The 27,984-nt window shown below is 54.0% G+C and overlaps 6 protein-coding genes across 6 annotated transcripts; 4 read left to right on the forward strand and 2 right to left on the reverse strand.

Moving 5' to 3' along the window:
* Positions 1–612: 612 nt before the first annotated feature.
* PLICBS_002243 (uncharacterized protein) lies at positions 613–1,389 on the forward strand (the record flags this gene model as incomplete). Its single annotated transcript, XM_065599986.1, has 2 exons — positions 613–808; positions 1,028–1,389. 2 exons carry the CDS (start codon positions 613–615, stop codon positions 1,387–1,389), a joined length of 558 nt encoding a protein of 185 aa, XP_065456058.1.
* A 322-nt stretch (positions 1,390–1,711) lies between these two features.
* On the reverse strand, positions 1,712–2,325 carry PLICBS_002244 (uncharacterized protein; the record flags this gene model as incomplete). The annotated part of the gene is made up of 2 exons (XM_018321877.2): positions 1,712–2,157; positions 2,214–2,325. 2 exons carry the CDS (start codon positions 2,323–2,325, stop codon positions 1,712–1,714), a joined length of 558 nt encoding a protein of 185 aa, XP_018179357.2.
* A 2,902-nt stretch (positions 2,326–5,227) lies between these two features.
* Positions 5,228–6,056, reverse strand: PLICBS_002245 (uncharacterized protein; the record flags this gene model as incomplete). The annotated part of the gene is made up of 2 exons (XM_018321879.2): positions 5,228–5,755; positions 5,814–6,056. The coding sequence occupies 2 exons, from the start codon at positions 6,054–6,056 to the stop codon at positions 5,228–5,230; spliced, it is 771 nt and encodes a 256-aa protein (XP_018179359.2).
* Positions 6,057–8,697: 2,641 nt separating this feature from the next.
* On the forward strand, positions 8,698–10,370 carry PLICBS_002246 (uncharacterized protein; the record flags this gene model as incomplete). Its single annotated transcript, XM_065599987.1, has 2 exons — positions 8,698–9,438; positions 9,492–10,370. The coding sequence occupies 2 exons, from the start codon at positions 8,698–8,700 to the stop codon at positions 10,368–10,370; spliced, it is 1,620 nt and encodes a 539-aa protein (XP_065456059.1).
* Positions 10,371–20,667: 10,297 nt separating this feature from the next.
* PLICBS_002247 (uncharacterized protein) lies at positions 20,668–21,102 on the forward strand (the record flags this gene model as incomplete). Its single annotated transcript, XM_018321882.1, has 2 exons — positions 20,668–20,943; positions 20,998–21,102. The coding sequence occupies 2 exons, from the start codon at positions 20,668–20,670 to the stop codon at positions 21,100–21,102; spliced, it is 381 nt and encodes a 126-aa protein (XP_018179362.1).
* A 4,168-nt stretch (positions 21,103–25,270) lies between these two features.
* PLICBS_002248 (uncharacterized protein) lies at positions 25,271–27,634 on the forward strand (the record flags this gene model as incomplete). Its single annotated transcript, XM_018321884.2, has 3 exons — positions 25,271–25,384; positions 25,436–25,703; positions 25,755–27,634. The coding sequence occupies 3 exons, from the start codon at positions 25,271–25,273 to the stop codon at positions 27,632–27,634; spliced, it is 2,262 nt and encodes a 753-aa protein (XP_018179364.1).
* Positions 27,635–27,984: the final 350 nt, after the last annotated feature.

The raw sequence follows: 27,984 nt of genomic DNA on the forward strand, positions 1-27,984 counted from the left end.
TCCTGCCCACGCGATCACGATCGCACCTGACAAGCCCCGTCTCACCTCGCCCAGCCGTCCATGATTTCACCATGGCATCGTTCACTATAGCCCCGACAGCGAAGTCGCCAGGCCGCTACTTGAAGTCAAGTGCGTGTGACATCACCGTGAAGGGCACATCATAGGCGCACACAGCAGACCGACAAGACATCTGCGTCATGGCATTTCCTTCTCTTTAAAGACTAAGAGGCGACCCAGTGCCTCCAGCCATAATCCCAACGTCACAATGCACACAGCCGCTTCTCCAGTTAGCTGCACTGCGAATATTAGACTCATAGCATCACACTGTACAGCCTTTGTGCAATCCTCCTTGAGAGCCATTCGCAGCACAAATTGTCACTCTAGCCATTTAAGACAGCGAATTTACTCGTCTTGCTACTCATCTTTCAAGTCGCACCCCGGCGCATACGGCACAATGGCGACCACGGGTGAACTCTCCAGGGAGAGGCTCTGCGACGTCGAGGGAAGGTTGCTCTCGTCACCGGTATGCTCAAGACCAAACAACCGGCTCGCTACAAGAGCACGGTGTGCTAACACATTGAATCTGCAGGAGGTGGCTCGGGTATAGGTTTGATGGTTGCACAGGTGCTGGCAGCAAATGGCGCCAAAGTCTACATCTGCAGCCGGTCCAAGGACAAGCTGGATCGTGCGTCCGAAACTCACGGCCAAGACGCGAGAGGCGAGATTACTAGCCTACAGGCCGACATCACCACGAAAAAGGACATCGCGTCTCTATGCGACGAAATGAAGTCACGGGAGGAATACCTGAGTATACTTGTGAACAATGCTGGCATCAGCGGAGAGACTTTTCCCGTGACAGAGAACAAGTCTGCTGAAGACTAGAAGAAGTCGCTCTTCGACAACGAAAAGGCAACTTTTAAGGACTGGGTTAACGTGTATCGCACCAACGTGGCAGCGACATACTTCACCACCGTTATGATACTGCCACTCCTACAGGCCTGCACGGAGCACCACCCAGGCTAGTCAGCGACCGTCATCAACGTCACTTCCATTTCGGGGCTGGTGAAGACATCGCAGCATCACTTTAGCTATAACGCGTCCAAGGCGGCAGCAATCCACCTCACGCGCATGCTCGCATCCGATATTGCAGCCACGGGACTCAAGATTCGGGTCAACAGCATTGCGCCTGGCGTCTTTCCCAGCGAGATGACTGCCGGTGAGAGTGACAAGGCTCAAAAGAGCAAGTTGGAGACCGAAAGGTACCAAGGAAAAGTCCCGGCGAATCGTCCTGGCAAGGCCTCGGCTGTGTTGTTCACTGCCGGCAACCAGTACCTCAACGGGCAGACCATCACTGTTGATGGAGGATATACTCTTGCCGCAGGCCTGTAGGATGCAAGCATTAGATTAAGAAACGCGAAGCCGTCGTTGAGGAATATGGAAAACGACTATTAGTCTTCCAAGTGCACAGAGCCATCGTGGTCACCACAATTGATGGAGTATATGGATCGAGCGAGCCTTTTTCTGAAGTAGCTATGTCACTAGTACAGATGTATGTTCGCCAAGTCGAGGTATACTATGTCGTTCAACAAGTTTCGAACCTCAATTCGGCTGTGCTGTTTCGATTGTCGCGTCCTAATGTTCGCGACCAGGCCGCATCCGCGTCTGTGAACATGTCAGCCGTCGCAATCTGCAAGGTGTTATCAGGGGGTATTCATTCACCTGGATGAATATCGGGAGACGGGATATCTGCTCTTGACTGCTTCTTGTGCTTGTAGTCTGTTCCAAACTTTTTGTCACGTTTTGCAACCCGGTCGAAATCGAGCTGCCCATCAGCGACGAAGCTTGTCATGAGTTTAGGCTCGCCCAGAGGTACTTTGTGGCCTTTATTCGTTTGCCATAAATGGTAGACCTTTCCGTAGAGCGTCACGACTTGCTCCATTTCGCGCTTCTCTGCCATGTCCCATGCTGCCTCGGGGACGATTGTGTTGGGCATGATGAGCATTCCCGATTTCACCTCGTATACGTGGGAGTGCCATAGCCGCCGTTCTTCTTGAGGCAGCGAATCGTATATACGTGGCGATATCATGTACTCGATGCCGATCAAGCGTGCTTTCTTCTCAGCCGAGTCATACAGCAGGCATTGACGAACGTCCTCGTCTTCAGCCCCTCGTTAGCGATGTCGCCACTATTGGAATGGCGGGTAAGATACATACTGACGTGCGCGCAATAATGGTTGGCCTCAACGGCCCTGGCTGGGTCGTCTGCATAGGCATGAAATGCGTTGAGGTGCGCGCAAATATTTTCGACGGGTTTAAAACTCTGCATTGGATGATGAGTGGCGATGTGTTGGTCTTGGCCGGGAAAGATTGAGTACCTGTGTCATGGACGAGACCGATGTAAGCACCGTGTTGTTCGCCGACAGGGGCTCTCCAAGGCTGTCGTTGGTGACAGGGGGGGTTTCCATTGTCGCAGATTCGGGTAACTTCTTGTGTTGGATCTGTTAAATTCACCAGCGGATAGCATTGATGCTAATGGGTCAAAGTACTGCATCACTCTCTTGCGCGACTGTTGTGTTTGTCGCCAACGTCATGATCGCGTCTCAATGAGGTGTGGCAGGCTGGGGCCCCTGCTACTAGTGTCAGGCGGCTGCGCCCGCCGGCCACTCAAAGGCTTGGCCGCCTAAATCTGTGTTGGGAGTCTGGGACCCCGGATATCGGGACATCAGCACTGCTAGCTGTGCATTATCTGTCTGACTTGTAGCGAAGCTTTATGCTACTGTCCAGCGACGCCATACTATCCCATGAAGACCAGTTCCGGAATCAATACTTGCTTGCAACGCTCAATCTGCCACTAGACGCTGTATGGTCGCCGTCTACCACCATGCAGTAGCTGCGAATGAGAACGACTACAAGACTTTTGGGGGTAACGTAACTGGAGTAAAGTTGGTTGAACGGCCCTTGCCAGCCACGCGGTCATGCCAATGTACACCAGATCGCGGAGTGTCGGCCGAGCAGTGCTATAATTATGTGATCGGCATCGAGAAAGACTCTAAAACCAGGTCCAAGACGGAAATCCGAGCCGCGGACGACCCCAAACAGGCATTCCTGGCGGACGGGTCCACCAGCTCTAGGGCTCGCTCAGCAACGGGCCTGCGTCAGAGCCGCCTTGTCCTTCCAGTTGTTACTGAGACAAGTTGGCAACAAAGCTGAATGCTAAGTAGCTCACGCATCACCGCATTGTGCGACCAGGTAACCGTGAATCCACTGTACCAGTCAGTTTTTCCACTGCGATCTGGCTATCATTATCGGCATTTCAATAAGGAAGCAATCGGCGCACTACTCAGTGGCAAACCTCGGAACGGAGGAGTCGGTTCCAACTAATTGCCGGCTCCTGGTCAGCCTGAGTGGGGTCACAGCGGTAGTGGCGGGATCATGTCGGCGATGACGGTACATCGCGCTCTCATGAAGTTCCCCAGATGTCAGCACAAGGCTTCGTAGAAGTCGCACTGCCCAATCACACCATTCCCTCGGCGCTGGAGCGTGAGCTTCGCATGGTTAGCCCTGGTAAAGCGCCACCGCCGTTCGGGTAGGATGCAGGCTGTCGATCAAGTCGTCAGCGCGGTGGCAGTGCCGGCACCGTATAAATGGCGACTGTGGTCCTCTTGGGTTCAATTGGGACAGTGCAGTTTGGTCTCAATACCGAGGCGCAGCAACTGATATCTCGCCATGACCATTGCTGCTGTCCTTGGCATCCGGGCACTCGTGCTCTTCCTCGGATTTGCTGGGATCATCCATGGCGCCGCCATCCAACGACGTGCCTCTTCAGGATGTTCTAAGCCACACAATTTCGTCGGACAGACGAGAGAGTTCAGCTTTGAAAGCAGCGGGGGAACGCGAACATATCGCATTCATCTGCCTTCCAGCTACAAGGTCGGATCGCCGATGCCGCTTCTGATCGCCTATCATGGGTCCGGAAACAATCCGACTGCTTTTGAGAGGGAGACCCGATTCTCTGACGAGAGCATCAACCCTAACATGATCACCGTTTACCCTGCGGGAGTCAATGTGTGTATTATCGAGACTCTATTTTGGATGAAGGACTGAACAAAATGGCAGAAAAACTGGCAAGGTCCAACCTACGCGACTCCAGGAGTGAGCGACAAGGTCTTTACCACCGATCTCGTCAACCGCATTAAGAACAACTACTGCGTCGATGAAGCCCGTGTTTACGGGACAGGGCATTCAAAGTACTTGCATCCTCCTTCTCGTGTTCAAAGTCGCTCGCCGATGCTGACCGTCGGACAGTGGAGCCGGTTTTCTTGGGACCCTCGCCTGTTCCCCCGAGCACGGGGGCCAGTTTGCGGCCTTCGCCCCCATCTCTGGCGCCTTTTACACAGACGTCTCCGGTGACGAGAACTGCCACCCGTCTCGCTCCCCCATTCCCATGTTTGAGGTTCATGGCACCGCAGACCCGACCATCTCGTATGACGGCGGGCAGGGCCGTGGCGGCCCGTTGCCCTCGATACCAGACTGGCTATCTCGGTGGGCTCGGAGGAATCGGTGCAGCACTTCTAACACCGAGGATATCGCTAATGGGGTTCATGACACAAAGTGGACGTGCGCCAATATTCCTGGCCTCCTTGAACATATCAAGATCGACGGCCATGACCACTCTTGGCCTGGACCAAACAACTCGCCGGTCGACGTCTCACCATTGGTTATCAAGTTTCTCTCCAACAATTATAAGCCATAGACTATTGAGCAGTAGTTGCCCTTAATGGCAGAATACTGGAGGACAGATCCTTGGCCGAGAGGATTATCATCGTCTACGAAATGTGTTCCGCTACAAGCCGGCTATCGATGCCCTTCTCACCGCAGTGCTCAGACAGTGAAATCACTATTGCGTGCAGGAGACTATCCGCCGCTTTGTCGCCATTATACATTTCATTTCTCTCATGACTCTCCGCAATCAGCTTGACCCAAATATGATGAGATGAACCCCCTTTTAGTGACCAAATACATGAGGCTGCTAGGTAATCTAAGCTTGCGTCGTGAGATTGCAAATCCTCGCAATATCTTTACCATCTGCCTTTTCTATCCTACCAGGTGTCTATGCCCGGTAGTAGTTCCACCAGCTCCACATACGGTTGATCTGGCCGGTGGTGAACTCGCTTTGGCAAGCGCTAGAAGGCTGTTAACGCGGGTTCTTCCATCTGCAGAGAAGTAACTTACTTGTCACTGTAGTCCATGAAGTTGTGGATGGGGTCCTGTCCGGGCTGGCTGCAAGTGTCACGGCCAGTAGGGCAACCGTAAGCAGCAGAGGACTCAGCAGGAGTGTCATCAACGTAGTCTCCGCCGCCGCAGCCACCCTCAAAGGTGTGGAGCAGTCCCATCCAGTGGCCAACTTCATGAGAGGTGAGCTTGCCTTGGTTCCAGGGCGAGTAAGAACCTCCAGGCATGGTTCCGACGTGCATGACGCAGCCGTCACGAACGAAGTTGCTGTCGCCGTTGTTGACGTCGGTGGGGTACCAGCACCATCCCGTGTTACGCGTGAACATGCTCACAAAGTAGTACAAGTTGAGGTCCTTGTACTCGCCCTTGCGGAGCGATTTCTTCAGGTACCACTCATCATCGTAGCTCCTGAGCCGGGCGTAGTAAGGATCGACGGTGTAGTCGACGTCACGAAGGACGAATGAGAAGCCGGTCGATGCAAAGTTGGAGTTGAGCATCTTGATTTGCGCATCAATAGTGTTTTTCTGGGATGCAATGTCAGCATGTAATCTCCCGCGAATTGAGCAGAATAGTGAGGCTCACATCCACGTAGCCGCCCTGGTAAGTCCGGTCTTCGGCAATGATATGGACGTAGGTGTTGACCTGGGCCTGAGCGCGCCCAACCAGTGCCATGGCAGTGGCGTTCGCCTCCTGGACGCGGAACCCGTGCAGGGTGTCGAGGAACTCCTTCTTGGGAGCCTGGACGGCGCATGGTGGAGTTCTGCCGACGGCAGCCTCGATGGCAGCAGGCGCCAGGAGGGACAGAAGGGCAAAAGGCAGGAACATTATGGCGCCGCGTTGTACTAATGAATAGTATTGTACTTGAGTGAGCCTGGAGACAACTGCGGTATTGTTTGAAGTAATCCAAGGCAATCTCACTGGCTTTTATATCTACATTCTGATACCTCTTCGTATTTCTTCTGGTGCACTTGCCTTTTGCAATTAGTAGCAAGCGTTTGAACCCACCTTACTATCTGGGAAGTTGCTAGAATAGCAGAGCTTTCTTTGCCTCATTGGTGACTAAACATCGAACGCTGGCTTAGGGCCCTTTAGTCTCGGCCAAGCGTCTGCATCGCGCTGCCTGGCGACCTGTCACTTGACCACCTCTGTCCTCGGCGCGGGAGCAGACTGCATCGTCGTTTCGGCCTTCTACCCGTTGTTCTGGGCAATTGCCCCCGCCTTCCGTGCAAGGCCCCAGGTTGAACGAACGCAGCGAGATTTGATGTTCGAGGAGCCGCCATCACAGGAACAGCAGTTGATGGACCTCAGAGGAGAGGCGAAAAGGTTTTACCCACCGTTGCATTGAGACGATGGGCGGCCCCGGAGATGCTCCCGGGAGCTAGTCTCTGCCACCGACTAATCTCTAAGGTTAAATCATGCACCCCAACTCCTCAAACGTGGGGTTAGAACCTGCAGATTGTCACGCAGCACTGCAGCAAGCGCTAATCGGACCCACTGTGCTACGTTGTCGATTGTCGCATTTTCAGCCTCTTGCCTTGTCACACCACTCAGACTTGAGCGAGAGGCACGTCCGACCTTCCATTCGGAGAAGTCACCTGGCGTGGCGCTCCAGCTCTTGGCGGTTTCTAGCCCTCACCTGCGCAATTGGGTACGTATCAAACGTAATCAACAGGTCCGAATCGTTCAAGGCCGGTTTCCCCTCCGGCTCCGGACCAACCCAGTCCAGCAAGTCATAAACTAGTTCGCGCAAGTGTCCGCTTCTGAGCGGCTTATCTCCCACATCTCTGCAGCTCCGACTTCGCTCCCTTTTGCATCATCACCACTTGCATCGCCATGAACGCGCCCGAGCACAGTCAGCCGGATCGGTCAATGCCTCGCGATGTTGCCAGGCGTGGAAGTTGCGTGGTTTGAGTCGGCTTTGTCTTTGACCTGGCATGGCCGGCTGCAGCCACGAGAACTGGCTGGCCCAGTCACTCACTGCAGCTGAGCGACTGAGCACTTTCGTGTTCGCAGACGACGCGTTGTTGTTGTGCGCTAACACGGTGTCAGCACGATACGATCTCGAAAAGTCTAGAACATCCCTCGGATATCATCGGTCGCCATAGTTGGCTGGTATGGCTATTCTTGCGTGTTGAGACCTTGCCTTCGAGTTCTGGCCGGGCAAACCTCCTTTTGTTAGACGTGACGACAGACGCCTATCCGTCAGGTCGTTCATGGAACGGGAGAGGGGCGTGCATCAAACACTCCAACCAGTCTTGCTACGGTAACAGTACAGGACTTCATGGCATGTCAACATACTGTATGATTCCAAGATCCCGGTCTCAACAAGAACATTCCAATCATTTTGTCTTTACCATCAGCCCGCAGCGGTCTGAGAGTAGACATGTTAGCCATCAGCTGCGACTCTGTCCCGCCGTGCACGTCGGTTTAGGCGCTTGCGCCCACAGAAGGTATTCCAGTACTATCACCGCACTTTATACCTGGCGTATCGGCGTGTTTGTGTCCTGTTGGTCATATTCGCCTCCTTGGAAGGCTAATTGGAATCTTTTATCAAAGTCATCTTCGCTATATAGGCGCTTCAAACGTTGGGTGCCATTTCGTGTCACCGAACGGTTGCCTGAATGCGAGGTTGATGGCGCAGTATAAGAGGCGAATCTACATGTCTACCATACAGGAATACCCTGAGTCCAAGACGTCTCTTCTGTTGATCTCCGTTCTGTTTCTTTTGCTTTTACATTATGCAGGGACACAAACAATTCAGTCGGTCTGCTGCAGAGGGCGTCAATCCTTCACTACAAGTCACACCAAAAAGGTAAGCAGCAGGTTCATTGCAATGATCAACGTATCCTAGCGTATGAACGATAGTATATCCGGTGCAAAAGAGCATTACTGGTAGATATTCAAGGAGCGGCTTACTGACTGTGGGCGTGTTCCAACCAGTGGGCAGCACAGAGAGTGGAGAGCCAGTGATCATCAGTAACACACCAACTCATTGATGACGGTCGCACCAGAGACAAATCAATCATGTGCCAATGAGCAATCTGCCTTCGACCGCCGTCGCGCAATGCGCATCGGAGTTGGACTCTGTTTTCAGTGACGCATTTGCGCCCTTGTTGGCCTGCGATGTGGCGATCATAGTGCCGTCGGCGCCGAATCGGCAAACCCAAACGCGCGCATCCGGCGAACTACCCGAAGCTCCCCAGTATTCTCGGCCGCAAATGCCCAGTGAACTACTAGACCAGCAAATGCAATGAATCGAATTCACTCCTTCTCATCAAATCTCGGAGTTAACACTGCAGTCAATGCTTCCAAGCGGAGTGCCCATGACTGGGAACCGGCAGACCGCTGGAATGACCAAGGTAGGACGTGCGCTGATGCCCGGAGCCGTGAAGCTATTTAAATGCGGCTCGTCCGCGACCGTGCCAATGACCTGCACAGAGCTGACAGAGAGAGCAGACACTCGGTAATGGCTGATGCAAGGGACACTCCGGACCTGCACCAAGAGGATGACAAGCAGCCGCAGGACCTCCCGGCAATTGACAACTCCCAACATGATGTCTCTAACATCAATCGCGCGAGCAATCCTGCCGAAGATGATGCTCGAAAGGTCGAGACCCAGACGAGGGACGATGAACGACCGCTTCACTCAGTCTTCTCACCCAGAATTAAGGCCTTTGTCATCATCATGACCGTCTTTGCGACTCTCTTCTCGCCGTTCTCGTCGTTCGTCTACCTCCCCGCCATCACGCCGATCGCTGAGGCCTATCACCGGTCTCTCGGCGAGCTCAACCTCACCGTCACGGTCTACCAAATCATGCAGGCCGTTGCGCCTCTCTTCTTTGGTGATCTGAGCGATCAGATCGGTCGTCGGCCCGTCTACATGTTGACGTTTGCCATTTACATTGGCGCAAACATCGACTTGGCACTGCAAAACAACTATGCGGCCCTCATGGTCCTCCGAGCGCTGCAGAGTACTGGCAGCAGCGCGACTGTGGCGATCGGCAGCGCAGTCGTGGCGGACTTGACGACGAGCGCAGAGCGAGGAGGGTACATCACTGCGGTACAGGCGAGCGTGCAATTCGCTCCGGCGCTGGCGCCGGTCCTGGGTGGCATCTTGACCCAATTTCTGGGGTGGCGGTCCACGTTTTGGTTCCTCGTCATTGCAGCCAGCGTGTTTGTTCTCATTTATGTGCCCTTTGTACCTGAGGTAAATCTCCATCCGCTACTTTGAGGCGTTGCCAGGGACTGACTGGTCATAAGACGGCTCGAAACATTGTCGGAAATGGCTCAATCCCGCCGCCGAGCGTCAACACCTCTGTGACGTCCTCCATTCAATGGCGCCGCAAAAGGCGCGACCTTGAATCGAATCCCGACGCACCCCCACTCCCTGAGCCCAAGAAGAGACCCTTTAAGGTTCCCATCCCCAACATTTGGGCTGCGGTTCGCATCATATTCGAAAAAGACGTTGGCTCGCTGATGCTCTTCATGTCGCTCTTCGTCATGGCCAACTACGCCATGTTGGTGCCGTTGCAAGACGTCATCCGCCGGCGCTACAGCTTCAACGACCTTCAGGTCGGGCTTTGCTATATCCCCTTTGCGATGGGATCGGTTCTTGGGTCCATCGTGGTGGGCAAGTTGCTCAACTGGAACTACGCCCGAGTCGCAAAAAGCGTTGGCGTGTCCGCTGATCGGAAAAGAGGCGAGGACCTTCGGAAGTTTCCGATCGAGAGAGCCCGGTTGGATCTGATGTGGCCGTGGACTATTCTCGCCATCATCACCATTGCGGTGTGGGGTTGGGTCGTCGATTCCGGGACCAGCCTTGCTGCCCCCTTGGTCATCTTGTTCTTGGCCGGTATGGGCTTGGCTGGGCCTATTTCGATCCTCACTACGCTCCTGGTTGACCTCTATCCCATGAATCCTGGGAGGGTCTCTTCGTCATTCAACCTGACGCGGGCGACGTTAAGTGCGGTGGGCACAGCCGTCGTGCAGTACATCATTGACGCTTGGGGATACGGGTTCACATACTTGTTCATGGCTCTGGTTGTTGCGGCAGCGAGTCCAAGCATAATTATCGTGCGGAAATGGGGTCCGCAGTGGCGTGAGGCGAGATATCAGCGATTTGAACGAGCTAAAGTATAGATGAATTGACTTGTGAATACAAGACGCGCTATTTGGGCAACACGGGCGATATGGGGGGTTCTAGAGGTACCCGTCGCAGCAATACATCCCATAATGATTGACGGTAGTGTTGCCCTCCACGCGAGGATTCGTTCGGTGAGGGAGATGCGGGTATATGAACGCCGACGGGACAGCGCCTGAAAACGGCTTCGATATTAACGACCACATAAAGCAATTCCTGTCTGCCAAACCCATCCAGTCGTTCATTCCGCCCAGGGCGCATGTGCTTCTGACGAGACGCGAGTGAAACGATACTGAGACCATACTAGGCAAAACTGAAATGGACTTCTGGGCCACGTTCACCATCTAACGAGGGAATATACTTCATGGTGGTACTCGGTGGTCGCATCGCGAACCATGCGCAACCGAATGTCTGTCTCATCTCGTCGCTGGTCATCTCTAAACATCAAGTTCCAGCTGTGACATTGCCTGTTGAAGCGGTATCTCTACACGCTCACATTGACCTTGCGTCTACACCGCCAGGGCCCAAATGGTTTGGAGTTTAATGCCCTCAGCGACTGTGGAACCATGAATATGCTGTTCTCATTGGGGACATCTCATGAACAATGCACCAAGTTTTGGAGCCAGGTGTCAACAGCAGAGCAAAGGGCAGTTCTGGAAGTACTCCGTACCGGAACCCGCGCGCCAATCGTGAATAACGTCTTCTCTGACGTGATGGATAGGGAGCTATTTTGTTAAGAGAGCCGGCCCCGCGATAGCAATTCGTGCCTTAAAATGACGAACTGGGCTACTGTGTTTGACACATTTATGAAGTTGCAGAGGCAGGACAGCATTACGGAAGACAAGTTCGAGTTTTACCTCACTATCGCATCTTCATCGGGCTAAGACTTAGTGTTCTACTCTTACCACGTATTCTCGATGGCTGCCGCACCTGGCTGGGATTGCAACTCACCACATGCTGTTGTTGAGTACATGATCCATAAGAAAAAAACACGCTGCAATCGCCACGCCGAACATGCTGGGCTCGGTGAGAACGAACATCTTGATTTATGGGACGGCGACCGATGAAGCCATTACGACAGCAACGACAGCAACGACAGCAACGACAGCAACGAGAGCAATAGGTGGAACGTTAACAATAGCACCAGCTGAAGGAACGGTAGGAACGGCGCCCTTATCAACTGAAGCCCGACCCTGAGTGTTACAAACCAAGGACGGCCGCAAGGCAGGCCGCCCAACGAATGGACCAAAGGGAAGCCAGCAGGACCCCTGTCATGCATACGACAGGCAGAATCCCAGGAAAGGACAAGAGGGGTCACGTGATCGAGCACGTGCACCCAAGGATCACGAAGAGCACGGTGATCCAGGCGAGCCAGGCTCACGAGGATCACGGTGATCCAGGCGAGCCAGGCTCACGAGGATCACGGTGATCCAAGTGATCAGGTAAAGATCAATGAAGAGCTGGATGGATATATATACTACAGTCTTTACCCGAGAGTAGGTAGCCAGATCTTCAGTGATCAATCTAAGCATTCATCTGAATGAGAAGTCTTCAAAGCTTCTTAACGGACTCTTGTTGAATCGTTTACTGCTCGTCAAGCCTAGCTTACCTCCTAAGCAACAGCAAACCTTAGGACCCTACCCAGGCTCCGTTACATTTTGATCACTCCTGTTCGGTAAGTTACCTTTGACAACTAACGAGCAGTATGTCTACCCAAAGCGGTGCGACCCAGAACCCTGGGCAGATGCTTGCCCGAATGCAAGCCGAGGTTCAGCAACTGCGAGAGCAGATACGCCAGCAGGCCGGCGCGGGAGCCCCCAAGTTCCCAAAGCCCGAGTCGTTTGACGGTCAGAAAGGAAGCGTTCGCTCCTTCCTGACCCAAGCCAAAGCCTACCTCCGCGTCAACACTTCTATCGGAGGAGCTGTTCCGCAAATCCTCTGTATCGGCAACCTCCTCACGGGGAAAGCCTTTGAATGGTGGGAACCCACCCTCAGGGACTACCTCGACCACGAAGGAGAAGCCGACAGGGACGAAGGAACCAATACCATCTTCCAGAGCTACGACAATTTCGAAAACGCCCTGGAAACCGCTTTCGGAGACCCAGACGAAGCCAGAACTGCCACAAGACAACTGAAGAATCTCCGGCAGACCGGATCGGCCATGCATTACAACCGAGAGTTCAGACGACTCTCCTCAAAGCTCGATCTCGGAGACAACGCCCTCATGGAATACTTCTATGACGGACTTCGAGAAGATGTAAAGGACGAGCTCAGCAAAGTCGACAAGCCCGACGAATTCAACGAATATGTGGAAATGGCAATCAAGATCGACAACCGCAACTACCAACGCCGACTGGAGCGAGGCAACAAAGGTGGACGAAATGTCAAAGTTCAAAGTTCACGAGCCAATCAGGGGAAGCCCTACCGACACCGCTCCACGGCCTATGGACATCACAGCGGACCCATGGATCTTGACGTCGCAACACGCGACGACAAAAACAAAAAGAAGACCTGCTACAACTGTGGGAAACCAGGACACTTCGCAAACAAATGCACCCAGAAGAAGAAGTCAAACTGGAAACCAATCCCCGACAGACGAGCTCAAGTAGCCACACGGGAGGAACCCGTCCGACACGAGCTACTACACTTCTCGGGATGTTACGATGATTCGTGCCAGATCCACCTGTCTGACAAGCAGGGATCGGGCTGGTACCCTCAGAAGCCCCGAGAACGAAATGTTTCGGTGATGCAACGGGCTCGCGACAGAGTCCTTGACGGGACTTACCGACGACCAACGTTGCAACAGATCCCCGAAGACATTGCCGCCGCACGAACACTAGTGCGGGTGGCCCAAACCCCCAGGGTCGGAGGACTTCGCCGAACCTTTCAAAGCATGCGAAGTCCCAGTCCTACGACCCCGAGGATAACACAAAGCCCACACAACGATGACCAGGGAGAAGACTGGGAACACCCAACTCAACCATATGAACATCCGGAATACTACGGGATCCCACCACCACAGTACGAAGTGTTCGGTGGCGACAGTGACGAAGAGACCTCAGACTCTTCGGAAAGTTCGGATGGAGAAGTGACACCCCTACCCGTCATGGGATATGGGCAAGACATCACCACTCCTGAACTTCTAATCTCGATCCTTCGCGCCGAATGGAACCCCGAACGCCGCGTCTTGCCAACGGTAGGGGATGCCCCCGGGGCACACCCTGACGACCCAACTCACCGACATGTGCTTTGGCTCCATTGCATCTATCCCACGTGCCCTGTGCACCTTTGGGACAAGCTGGAATACAAATGGATGCCAACCCGACCTTACGGAGTACGACCAAATCCGTACACATGCCGCACAGGTGACTATTTAGAACACCAGTTGTTGGTCAAAAAGGACGACGGCACGGCAACGCTGCACTATCAGCCGTCAGCAACAACCAGTGTACTCATGCCCATGGACACGAGAGACACATTCAATCAACAGTATCGCAGACATTTCAACGAGGGACAATCGCGAGGCATCAGTACCGCGCTACGACTCGTAAACGGTCACATGACGCCCGGATTACCAGCTACATCCACGCTCGAAGCAGCGACCTCTGCGACTACACCCCTCACTTGGAGGATCAACACTGCTCCATATCTGCACGGACCTCCCTCCGAGCAGCCAAAAAACGAAACGGCCAGGCAGTAAGGGGACTACTACCTGCGGCCAACCAAAGGTTCCTCATGAGCATGATTACCCAGAATCACGAACACATGCTCCTACCCATGACACTTGGGGGACGAAACATCAAGGCAATGCTAGACAGCGGAGCACAAGGAAACTTTATCTCGCCGAATCTCGTCAACAGACTACGATTGCCTTGGAAAACCAAAGACGAGCCCTACCGACTCAGAGGCGTCGAAGGCCAGATTGTTAGCTATGCGCAAGGATGGGTTGATATGGAGACTGCGCACCTCCCAACCTGGATATGCGGGAAGCGGCACGACCTAATACTCGACGTCATGGACATCCAGGAGGATGTCATACTAGGGATACCCTGGTTGCGGGCGAGCAATCCCAGAGTCAACTGGAGAACAGGCCATCTCCAATGGGATACACCAGGAAGCGTTTCAGTCACTGAGAAGCGGGTCAACTCCAAAACACGAGACACCCCCTCAAACGAATCGAAGAAGGCCCTTAGGATATACGTGATTGCCAAGGAGCCCAAGCCAGTACGATCTGAACGGATTCCCGAGGAATACCGACGGTACGGCAAACTGTTCAGCGACGAGCTAGAAACAGGACTTCCAGAACACAGCCGATGGGACCATGAAATACCCCTGAAGCCTGGAAACGAACCCCGTTTTCACAAGATATACCCACTCAACGAAGAAAAAACAAAAGCCCTCGACGAATATCTTGCGGAAAACGAAAGAAAAGGATACATTCGACCATCAACCTCATCTGCAGGATTTCCAATCCTGTTCGTACCAAAGAAAAACGGAAAACTCAGACTATGTGTGGACTACCGACAACTCAACAACATCACAATCAAGAACCGGTATCCACTACCCTTGATTACGGAGCTACAGGACAAGCTTCACAGCGCCAAATGGTTCACCACTTTGGACCTCAAAGGAGCCTACAACCTGATCCGTATCAAGGAAGGCGAAGAATGGAAAACAGCCTTCCGAACGAAACGAGGACTCTACGAGTACCTGGTCATGCCATTCGGCCTGACCAACGCACCCGCCAGCTTCCAGACAATGATCAACGACGTGCTACGAGAACACCTCGACATCTTTGTCGTAGTATATCTTGATGACATCCTCATCTTCTCGAAGACCCTCGAAGAACACCGGGGACACGTCCACAAGATCTTGCAGAAACTTGAGAAAGCGAACCTCCTCGTCGAAGCGGAAAAATGTGAATTCCACAAACAGAAAGTTAAGTTCCTAGGATACGAGATCATGCCCGGATTCATCGGCATGGACCCAGACAAAATCAAGGCAGTCAAAGACTGGCCACCTCCAACAAACGTCAAGGAAGTACGAGCCTTCCTCGGCTTCGTGAACTTCTACCGACGATACATCAAAAACTTTGGAGGTATCGGCATCCCTCTGACCAACCTGACAAAGAAAGACCAACCCTTTGTCTGGGGCAACAAGGAACAAGAAGCATTTGACACCATCAAGAACAAGATGTTGGAAGAACCTATTCACGCCTTACCAGACCCATCGAAACCATTCGAAGTCGAGACCGATGCCTCAGACTGGGCACTCGGCGGACAATTGGCACAACGAGATGAACAAGGACGACTGCATCCCGTCGCCTTCTACTCAAAGAAACTCAGTGGACCGGCACTCAATTACCCGATCCACGATAAAGAACTCATGGCCATCATTGAAGCGTTCAAAGAATGGAAACACTACCTGAGTGGTACAACTGAGACGGTCAAAGTTTACACTGACCACAAGAACCTGACCAGCTTCACGACAACAAAGGAGCTAAACAAACGACAAGTCAGATGGTACGAATTCCTGTCGGAATTCAACTTTGAGATCATCTATCGAAAGGGTAGCGAGAACGGACGAGCTGATGCTCTCAGCCGCCGAGAAGACCTCAAACCACCGACAGAAGTGCAAAGGGCCGCAATTCTGCGAGAAACCGGCCAGGGAACTTTGCAACTAGGCAGCCGACAAGTCAATGCGACATGGAAGGTCGAACCCGACCAAGAGTGGATCCAGCGCATCAGACGAGCCTACGAGAACGACGAACTCGCCAGCAATTGGGAAACGAACCCAGCATGTTCAAAAGAACAGGACACGATCCTGTTTAACAGCTGCTATTATGTTCCCAAGGCACTGCAGGACGAACTCGTCAAAGAATTCCATGAACATCCGTTGCATGGACACCAAGGGATCCACAAGACCCTTACGAGGTTACGACGAACCTGGGACTTCCCCGAGTCAAGGAAGACGACTCAAAGAATCGTCAAAGAATGTGACATCTGCAACAAAGCAAAGGCGAATCGACACGCACCTTATGGACAGCTTCAGCCGATCTCACCACCAGATAAGGCATGGCACACAGTCGCAATGGACTTCATCGTCAAATTACCTCCGTCCAAGGAACCAATGACCGATGCCGTCTTCGACAGCATTCTGGTCATCACGGAGAAACTCACAAAGTACGCCTACTTCGTGCCATACAAGGAGTCAAGCACGGCAGAAGACATCGCCTTCACATTCTCAAAGATTGTGATCAGCCAACATGGGCTACCAAAGAGGATCATCACAGACAGAGACAAACTATTCACGTCAAAGTTCTGGACAAGTTTGATGCAGCAACTAGGGATCAAGCATTCCCTGTCAACTGCATTCCACCCACAGACGGATGGGCAGACGGAACGACTCAACCAGACACTCGAACAGTATCTACGATCCTACGTCAACTACGACCAAGACAATTGGGTAGAGCTACTACCTACAGCACAATGGGCTTACAACAGCTCGGACAATGAGGCAATCAGAATGACGCCATTCGAAGCGAACTATGGGTACAACCCCACGATCACAGTTCAACAGCCAGAAGTCGATACACCACGAGCAACGAAAACGGCTACATCGCTTCAACAAACACACGCTCATTTACAGCAAGAATGGATCTTTCTTCAAAACAGGATGAAGCATTACGCCGACCAAAAGAGATTGGAAGGACCAACTCTGAAGGAGGGGGATAAAGTGTATCTCCTCCGACGAAACATCAAAACAAAACGACCCAGCGAAAAACTCGACTGGAAGAAACTTGGACCATTCAAGATCCAGAAGAAACTGTCAGAAGTCAACTACAAACTATCTCTACCTCAAGGAATGAGGATGCACCCCATTTTTCATATCTCATTGTTGGAACCAGCACCAAAGAAAGCAGCACTCGAAACAAACGTCGAAATCGAAGAACCACAGGAATACAACGTTGAACGAATATTGGACTCGCGAAGAACAACACGAGGAACGGAGTATTACATCAAATGGGAAGGCTACGACCACACGGAAAACACTTGGGAACCTAAGTCGCATTTGGAGAAATGCCCCCAGCTGATACGGCGGTATCACCAGGAGCGACACCTGAGGACTCGCCAACATCCAACAAAGGACCAACGTCCTGAAACTCGGAACCAAGACCCAGAGCTTCCCAATCAACGTCGTTAGGAACCCCTAACGCCTGGATATCCTCGACCACCCAGTGCTCGTGCGCCTCGAGAGCCGGAAGGACGCCATCCTCTGAATCCAACTCCTGGATACCGCGACGGAACAACTCAGAGCTGCGCTCCTTCGTCTTCTTCCGAATCCGACGTATCCGAGCCAAACGGCTCGCCGCGTCGGCCAGCTGTGACTGCAACGCACTCATCTTCGCCTGCAGCTGGATAACCTCATCACCTGCCTCCTCTTCATCGGCATCCAACTTTCGCTGCTGAGCGACCAACTTCTTCACTGTAGTCAGGAATCAGCACATGGCACCAGGACACGAGGCTGTCACGGAAACACACGAGAAGATGCCACCAAGGTGCCATCGCAAGAGCGTCCCCGCCGAACGCATTCGGCACACCGCGATGACTCCTCCACCATCCGACACTGAAGCTTTCGCTTGAAACAATAGGTGCACGGCATGTCGGAGGATGCACCGTTCAATTCGATTAGGACCGCGAGCTCGTTACGTTCGTGGGACTTTCGGGAGCGGGGTTTCGCTACGCGACCGGACATGTTGTCAGCATCATGGGCCGGCTGAGGAACGCGCAAAAAGGAAGCAAGGCTTACCACGACCAAGGGAAGCGGCGACGACCGTATTTAAGGGCCTTGAGGACAAGCGCCATGGAAGGAGGGGAATGATGTTACAAACCAAGGACGGCCGCAAGGCAGGCCGCCCAACGAATGGACCAAAGGGAAGCCAGCAGGACCCCTGTCATGCATACGACAGGCAGAATCCCAGGAAAGGACAAGAGGGGTCACGTGATCGAGCACGTGCACCCAAGGATCACGAAGAGCACGGTGATCCAGGCGAGCCAGGCTCACGAGGATCACGGTGATCCAGGCGAGCCAGGCTCACGAGGATCACGGTGATCCAAGTGATCAGGTAAAGATCAATGAAGAGCTGGATGGATATATATACTACAGTCTTTACCCGAGAGTAGGTAGCCAGATCTTCAGTGATCAATCTAAGCATTCATCTGAATGAGAAGTCTTCAAAGCTTCTTAACGGACTCTTGTTGAATCGTTTACTGCTCGTCAAGCCTAGCTTACCTCCTAAGCAACAGCAAACCTTAGGACCCTACCCAGGCTCCGTTACACTGAGGCTATCGCGGCTGGTGGGCATTAGCGTCCTTTTGAGACAATGGCAACTGTCCACGACCCCATGTATGGCTTGATCTTTCCTAAAACTTCATTGCCTTGGTCCGCCCTTATTGATTCTTCGTTTAAATACATACAGCCAGCTTTATATGGGGCACGTGCAAGCACCCTTGCAGCACGGAGCTGAGACAATGTTGACAGTCAATTCTCCCTTTGAAACGTCGTTTCCAGGTTGCGTTGGGTTTGAGCCGCACTCGCTGCATCTGAGACGTCTTTTGTCAGTATAGGGGTGTTAATTTAGGTGGTATATCATACCCGTGGTCGATGAGGCCTTGCAGGAGCTCTGCGGCGCGATCCGCAGTGCCACTGGCGCCATTCTGGTAGAACGCGCAGATAGACGAATACTGGCCTTGAGCACAGGCCAGTTGGACTGTAAAATATTAAGCCAAGTGCAAATTAAGATTGAGAAACGGATGTTGGCCTACCCCCTTGTGCGTAGTGGTGTCCTCCGTTGCCCTGCGCTTGGATCTGCTTGACCTGCGTCAGGACGTCCGACAACTTGGCGTCGTTAAAGGTGCAGCCACCGCTACCTCGGCAGTTGATACCGAGAGCAGTGGCACCAGAAATGAGAGCAGCAAAAGCGGTGACAGAAACCATATTGGCGGTCTTGTGAATTGGCGATGATGATGTGACTTGCATTGGGGGGCAGAGCGAGCTTACACACAGTGGCCGCCAAAGGTGTATTTATCTCGGTTGGACGATCTAGAATTCTAGATCGATCTTGTAGCCATGAGCTGACGTCCTTTCATGTCGGTTTGCGGGTTCAGGAAGACGTCGTTCCATCCGATGAGGCCAATCCTTGGTCATGTATCAGTACTTGCAATCAAGTCACTGCGATGGACGCTCCTGACTGACGGCTCTACTCGAGCAACCAACAAGTGCTGGGTGCACCGCTCGTGCGCTAGTGTAAGATCGACAGGCCCGCCTGTAACCTTTGCGGCACATCAGGTGGATCATTGGGCTTGTGGGGATTCGGGCGTCCCGACGTCACGAGATCCAACGACTGAAGATTGCGTAGACGGACATGGCAAGATGCGATTGAACGAGCATGCTCGCTCTCGATGACCAAGGTGCGTCGCTTCATGGGATTTCGTTCGCATATTTTGCCCCATACCGGCATGATGTGCCATGTTGCTGAAGCACTCCCCGTCGCAACCCCTTGCAACTACACCAGGCAATAGGAGTGCAGGCGGATTCACATACCGATACCGTGGGTGCAAACAATGTGAATGAACGATTGCTCTACATCACTAAGGCTGTAGAAGTTTACATCATTGCCATGAGCCGGGAATCCCTTCAGGCAGCAGCCCTGAGAGTTTCTGGGGTAGAGTTGGAGCGAAGGATCGGGTGGAACTAGCTGGTGCAACGATGGAACTGCAACGCAATTTTTCCTGCAATAGCACTGCAGAACTCCCCAGAGTGGCGAGCTACAGCGCACCTGGGGTAGTCACTTGCAACCGACAAAAGGAGACCGACAGCCGGAAATGTCCGTTATGAAGTCATCAGGAGTGTCCGATCGGCATGCGCTGCTAGTAACCGGGTGCGCGTGGCAGCTTGGATGGCTGAGGAAAGAGACGGCATGGTATCGCGGCCGGCAAAAAGCTTGGCCTGCATCACCGCTGCCTTCGAAGCTTCCAAGAGAAGTATGGCACGAGCTTCCCCAAACCACGTGGAGACTCACCAAGCACTGATCACCGCACAAGTACTGAGGGCTCTCTGAATCGGCGGAGGCATAGCTGAGTCTTGGAAGATGCTGCTACAGTGTCAGCCCAAGAGACTCTATCCGCGTGATGTAAAAGCCATCCAGTTGCCCGCCATTTCAGTGCTGCCCTTTTCCACCCGCAACTTGCGCTGCCAACCCCACACTGCCGATTCAATTCAACAATCTCTTTCAAGATGAAGTCTACGACTGCTTTTATATTCGCCCTTGCCGCGTCTGCCAACGCTCTGGGTATCAACTGCCGCGGCTCCGGGCTCTGCCCATCGGACGGCGCGGCCGGAAACCTGATCAACCTCAAGGCTATTGTCGACGGCATTCAACCTCGCGGCCGCAGTTACAGCACCGGCCAGCAGATTGCCTGTACCGGCTCTCTCTGCGCCTTCTATCAGAATGGCGCTACCGGAACCGCTGAGCAGGCCTCGGGCTTCATGCAAGCGCTCCTTGACCACGGGGTAAGAGATCTCACGGATCCTAATATCACGATACTGACACAAAGGCAATGAAAGTGCAAGAAATGCGGGTCGTGCCCGACTCAACCTGGCAATGATGTCAAGAATGGTGAGCTCACGGTCAATATTGTTGGCGATCCTCATTGCCAGGGGGCGTGTTAGTTAGGCAATCCGCGGATGACACGGAGTGGAGGAAGGAACACAACCATGTACGTGTAGGCTACCGGCAGCCGCAACAGCTAGAAAAAAGACAAAGACAGAACAAATATTTCTTCACGTGATAAACTCTGAGTTTTCGCGACGAAAATATGGATTCTTCGTCATTCGTCACCACGACGTCTGGTGGAAAGGTGGCCGCGATATGCGACACATTCGCCTCCCGGGCGCGGGACATGCTTGCCGTATATTCTTGCGGCAACGAACCTCCCCCAGTCGCCATGCAAGTGTTCACCCACAACAGGGCGTTTGTTGCACCCTCTCGACGCAGCCTCGACTATAACCCCACTAAGCATCGTTGGTGATCTACTTTCAGGACACGAATAGCCAATTCGGTCCATTGCCTCCTAGCCATTGCCGGAAGGAACATCTGCCGCAGGTCATGATATCAGATCTCCAGCGCGGGTGGAATCGACTAATAAGCACTAGTTTAGCACGATCCCGGTGCCACCAAGGGGCGCTCGGCACAGTGCCGTCCCCACACGCCACTTTGCGTGTCTGCAGTTGAGGCGGTATGGCCGACACCGTCAAGGTGCACTGCCGCTAGAAGAATACCACGCTGGCCGAGAAGCCGATGACGCAGTCGGAGTATCGTGGATGGGTGGTGCTCGAGCTTTGCCCTATGCTGCCCACGGCCCACAGTCCGCCACGCTAGGCATGCCGATGGATCACTAACGGAGAACCTCTGCCCATCATGGCGTTACTTTGCGGCAGGAGCCAAGACGACCAGGGCAAGCGTCGATTCCTTCGTGTCTAGAGTCAAGCAGATCTGAAACGTGAAGGCAACACTGCTGATACTATGCCGCTTGAATGCCGGCGCAGCCGTCAGACTGCCCACCATGGGCGCATGACGTTGCGTTCGGCACACAGTCACAAGAATTAATTGGTGGAAAGATACAGAGTTCTCAAGGGAATAGTTGAAGGAGCTGGTGGCGGACCAAGGCCGTGACATTTGGACTTTGGAGTAGCGTGCGAAACCGCCCCTGGGCGTTGTCTTTACACCGTCGCCGACCTTCTGTGCCTTCCTCGGACCCGCAGGCAGCCGGTCTACAGCTCTTCACTGAGTGGGATACCAAGACGGCATGTCGAACACCGTCTGGGGCAGGCAAACTTTGTACCAGTACAAATGATACATGCCGCTCAGAATAGATGTCGGGATGGTGACGACAAGACGTTACTTCCTCGCCATAAAAGCCCAGTGCCCAAGCGGGACAGCTCCTTCCAGGTTCGACACGATATCTCAAAATTCCAGGCCACACAACAGCCATGCAGTTTACATCTATTCTCTTCTTTGCCTCGAGCGTCGCAGGACTCGGCATTAACTGCCGAGGCAGTGGTGTCTGCTCGTTCAATGATGCTTCCCTCACCACCGTACGCGAGCAGGTTGGCGTCCTCATCGCCGACGGCGGCGGTGACCGTCGCTTCGCAGAGGGTCGTATGTTTTGATCCTATTGACACGCGCCAAAGTGATTACTGATTACTGATTACTACGTCAGAACAAATTTCCTGTTCTCACGGCTCCCAGGGTAGCGTTTGTGCCTTCTACCAGAGCGGCGCCAGTGGTTCTGCTCGGGATGCCTACAACCAGCTTCAAGGCCTTCTTGACCACGGAGTAAGATTTCTCTTGCACCTTTCGACAGACAAAGCCACTGACAATCCCGCTGTGCAAACAATGCGGCAGCATCCCAACTAATCCCGGCAACGATGTGTCGAAGGGGCAATTAACGGTCAACTACGTTGGAAAGCCCTGTTGCGAGGGGAACTGCCATTGCTGAGGTTGTATATGGATGGTGGAGCGGTCTACGTACTGGGTTGGCGAAATTCTCCAGAACTCATATTCAGGCAGGAACGCTTTCGGTTCATTGAGCTTCTGGCGCGCCTTCCACTCCCCCATTGTTAGGCATGTGCCGGTTGATCCCCTATCTACTTAGGCTCATGACTGTGATCCCTCCAGTCACCCCCAGAGGACCGAGGCCTCCATGAAAGAATAGCTCGTGCGAGGGTAATTCTATTGAATAATCATCCAGGCTCAATTGTTCTATTCAGATTGCAAGGCCTGGCGTTCGTTCAAGCTACGCACATCGCATACAGTATTCTTGTCACACTCGGCTAAACTACATGGATGAACTCGACACGAGGGTCACAAAGCCCATCACAGGAAGAGCGCCAGCCCGATTGCAGCAGCGAGGCCGGAGACATAGAGTCAGTTCCACAAGGCCAATAGTACCTCATTAGGACGTGCGGAACACACGAGAGCATTCAAGGGCGAGAGTGGCAATCCAATTGGCGATTGGCTCCTGTCGCGAGGTTTCCAGGCTTGCCAGGGTCGCGTTGCTGGACGCTAATGCCCTATGCATGCCAGCCGCACGCTCGTACCACGTCGTCCAGTCAGCTGCCCCGCGATATGCGGCAATACGAGGTTCAGAGCGCAACTCTGATCAATATTCCTCCTAAACCGGATCTCGGACTGCGGGGATGGCCCCTAGGAGAGAGAGGCGGGTGGGATTTGTCCCGAGGGTCCGTAAGCATGTGGTCGGTAGCTGCCTTTATTTAAGCTTAAGCTGAGGACGACCATGACGTTGAGGCGACGGGAAGCCAAGGAGACATTGCGATTTGTTCTCAACAGCAGAAACTCGTTTGAGAATCTTCCAGGGATACTGATGACATCGCAATGAAGACCCCTTCGCTGGTCTTTTCCGCCATTGCCGTGTACGTCAAGTCAAATACTGTGGAGGAGATCAACTTCTGACGTGCTCGTCACTGCAGGGCATCATTTGCTACCGCCACTAAGCCGAGTAAGCGTCTCGCAGAAGTGTTGCAAGGGTCACGGCATTAAACGAAACCAGCAACGACTAGGACCAGCAAGTGCGATCCCAGGGCCTGCGTTCCGACTGTGACGGTCAATCAGCACTTGAAGCCATCGGACGGCTGCACCGTACAGTGCTCAACGGAATGGTGCATTGAAGATCGTGAGTAGCTCAGAGCCAACTTTGGCCCAATGCAAGCGCTCTTAGGCAAGTCAGATCAGATCTCTAATGTGTCGTGATGCAGGACTCGTCACCCTACCCTGTGGCTGCACGACTGCCAGGAGCGTCGTAACCAAAACCCATACGTTTTGCCCAACGGCGCCGTGCTGGTCCTGCATGACAGGGTTCCCGTTCACGACGACTGCGGCGTGCCCAACATCTTCATCGACGCGGAAGTGAGGTGATTTGGGGGCTGCGGCATGTGTCGGAACGACTGCCGGCTTGCGGGTCCGAGCGCCATAAGGGTGATCGGGTTCGCTCCATGGTGCTCTGCAACAAAGGGATGGTCCATAGTTATCGCAGATGAAAACAATACAGAGGCCCGCAGTCTTAAGTAACCGAATTCTCGGGCCAACGAAGACGTGGTCGAGTACGGCAGTCGTGTCGAGACCTAACTTAAGACCCTCGCGCCTTTCCGTGCATGCTCTTGCCCTGGAGATTTATCGTCTGTGCATGCGGATTTCTTGACTTGCGCATCAGTAATGCAGTCGGCCATGCGAGCCTGCGTCTCTGCATGCGACTCTGTTTGCACGTGCATGCAGTGCCGTGTCGTCAAATCATCCAGCTGACGATTCGCGCGACATGAAACGGCCACTGGTCGCCCGCCCCGCTGCAGTTGGCGCGGTCATTGGTGCGTGGTTGCCTGGACAACGCGCCAACAGGCGGAAAACAGTGGAGCTCCTGCCCTCCCCCGGACGTGAGGCTGCTCCTTCCCTACATCGGCTCAACATTTCCAGATCGCCTCGATTGTTGTCTCACCTCATCTTCTTCCTCCCTCCACCGCCTCTCGGAGCTGCAGCAAGACGACACGACGGCCGCGACCGTGGATTTCTCTTCTCCTTGGATGGATTGCGACGCCGACACGCGCCCCGGAGCTCGATGACACGACCAGCGATGCACATGTAAACAAGCACAAGCGAGAAGCCCCGCGTGTCCACTACCCTCTACTGTCAACACCGCCCCGAGAGCCATCTCCCACCGCACATACCAGCAAACAGGCCAGGCCACGCTAGGTCAAGCAGGCACGGCCCTTCTCACCGGCTTGCATTTTCACGTTCCACCTCCGCCTTCGCGCGGCCGCTACGACAATGGACAACTCGAGCTATCTGTCGCAGCAGGTCAACAGCAGTATCAACCAGCTGCATGGCCTGTTTGACGAGATCGGCGTGCCCAACCATGAGCGCGAATCACGGGAGCAAGAGGTAAGTTGGACCCCGAGGATGTTGCGACGCGCCACGCTGACAGCTAGGCAGCTCTTCGAAGCTCTCTCGGAAGCTCTCAACAACCAAGTTCGCCTCGTAACGGCGGAAAAGAAGGAGATGGTTGACGAGGCCAAAAAGATCATCACAACGATGCGGCAGATGGAGGCCTCCCTCGACGACTCGAAGCCATCCCGGAGATCGTTCGACGAGGACGACGAGCTCAAAATCACATACCCTCTAACGAGATGTCTCCAGGTGCTCAAAGAGAAGCACATACAGATCAGCCGCCTCCATAAGGAGCGCTTCGAGCAGGTCAAAAGTGAGTGCCCCTCGTCGCCTAATAAGGAGTCCCGTTTGCTGACAACGACAGAACTCGTTGATGCTCTCGAATCTTATTCTTCCCACCTCGAACCCACATTCGTTCAGGTCGCCCTCCCGCCGTGTGGGCCAAACCAGTCCATACCCCCGACCTTTGACCTGTCTCCATCTTACGTCGACCGCCTCGATGCCGAGTTTACGCGAGTCTACGAGGAATACACGCGCCGCATTGCCACGGTCCAGACCCTATCCAACCACATCATTCAGCTGTGGGCCGAGCTGGGCATCCCCCAGGCACAGCAAGATGGCGCCATCGTCAAAAACTACCGCGATACCCCCGAGCAGCTTGGCCTCCACGAAGAGGACATTGCCCGCCTCCAGTCGAAGCGTGATCGGCTCGCCGATGAGAAGAAGAACCGCGAGCGCAAGTTGCGCGACCTGAAAGCCGCCGTCGAGGCGCTCTGGGCAAAGCTGGGCGTTGACGGGAGCGAGACCAAAGTCTTTCTCAACCAGAACCGAGGTTGCGGAGTGCGACAAATCAATGAGTTCGAGGACGAGCTCGCACGGTTGAATGAGCTGAAGCGACAGAACCTGCACCTCTTCGTTGAGGACGCGCGCGTCAAGCTCCAGGATCTCTGGGATGCGCTTTACTTTTCCGAAGACGAGATGCTTGACTTCACCCCGGCGTTCTCCGATGTCTACAGCGATGCTCTGCTGGAAGCACATGAGCGAGAGGTTGCAAGACTTGAGGCGCTCAAGGAGCAGCGAGCTCCGACGCTAGCTCTCATTGACAAGCACAAGCAGCTCATCAAGGACCGCGATGAGTTGGCAGCCTCCAGTCAGGATGCCTCGCGGCTCATGATGCGTGGTCAAAAGGGCGAGAAGCGCGACCCCGGAAAACTCCTTCGTGAGGAAAAGATGCGCAAGAGGATAGCAAAGGAGCTGCCCAAGGTGACGGTCGAGGTGCGCAAGACGCTGGAGAAATGGGAGGACGAATACGGCCGACCATTCCTGGTGTTCGGTGAGCGATACCTCGACGAGCTGGAAACCGAAGAAAGCAAGAAGGCTGCGCCCTCGGCACGCTCCAAGACACCCGCCGGGCCGCCACCGTCGACGGCCAAGGCTCCCAAGTCGGGCGGTCTGACCAGGGCCAACAGCGCCAAGTCCATCCCCCCACGAACCATGACCAAGACGCCGACTGCAGGCGATCGGACGACGAAGAAGCCTGTAGCGAGCAACACCAAGGGAAGCCCGTCTCGAATCCCCGCGCGTGCGCCGCTGTCCAACTTGAAGCACGGAAGCAACTCGCCAGAGCGCAGCCGGCCAGAGTCAAGGGCTGAGATGTTGCGAAACGGGGCCCCGATCCGCGCTCCGCCGCCCAAGATGCGAGATCTCAAGTCAGTCCCCGAGTTGGAGACGCCAATGAACCCGTACAAGTCGGCTGGTCTCGGAAGCATTGTCCGCCCGATCGAGCCAGAGGACGTGTACGACGACAGGCCGCAGGCGGCAAGGGTGACGCGATCCAACTCGACGCTGTCTGGCCGCACGGCGACCAGCTACTACGACGATCAGCCATATGATGACCGGTACGAGGACCGGTATGAGTACGGAACAGTACGAGGCTACCCGCAAGCTCCGCCTCCACCGCGGCAAATATCCAACACGTCGACGGCCGTCTCCAACTCGGAAAACTGGGAGACGTACGACGACAACAGCGAGCCTGAGCCGGATGCATCAGAAGAATACTACGCCAAGGTCAGGGCGGCCCGCGGTAAGAGGTATGAGCCGGAGCAATGTCCCAGGCCCAATAGCCAATCCAAGCGGCTGCGCGGCGTCCCTCCGCCTGCCGGTTACAACGGGCCAGTGATGATCGATCAGGAGGGTAACCGCGTGATATCGGGCAGCGAGTGGACCGACGACGATGCCTTCTAATGGGCAACGTGGCAGCGGCCAGGCGATTTCGCCTGGCAACGGCCACTAGTGACAACGTCGCATGTAGCCGGCTGGATTCTTACGAAGTTGACGACGATGCCGGACATCTCCGCAGCGACTATGGTCCGGAAAGACACGATTCCCACGGCTCATGGCGTTTGCAATGAACGTGTTACTGCTTGCCTTCTTGTCTACTCTTACCTCTGACAGAGGCATCTCTGTCGTCAAAGATGTGGAGCCTTTCCCTCCATGACTTCTTGTGTCTATTTGCTGTATTTATGGGAGTTTGATTCGGCGGGGTGTTGGCGCGTGCTTGAGGTGGCTTGAGCGGCGGTTGCGACTTGGAAAGG

The sequence above is a fragment of the Purpureocillium lilacinum genome (assembly GCF_023168085.1).
Source record: "Purpureocillium lilacinum CBS 284.36 DNA, scaffold_2, whole genome shotgun sequence".
Classification (NCBI taxonomy): domain Eukaryota; kingdom Fungi; phylum Ascomycota; class Sordariomycetes; order Hypocreales; family Ophiocordycipitaceae; genus Purpureocillium; species Purpureocillium lilacinum.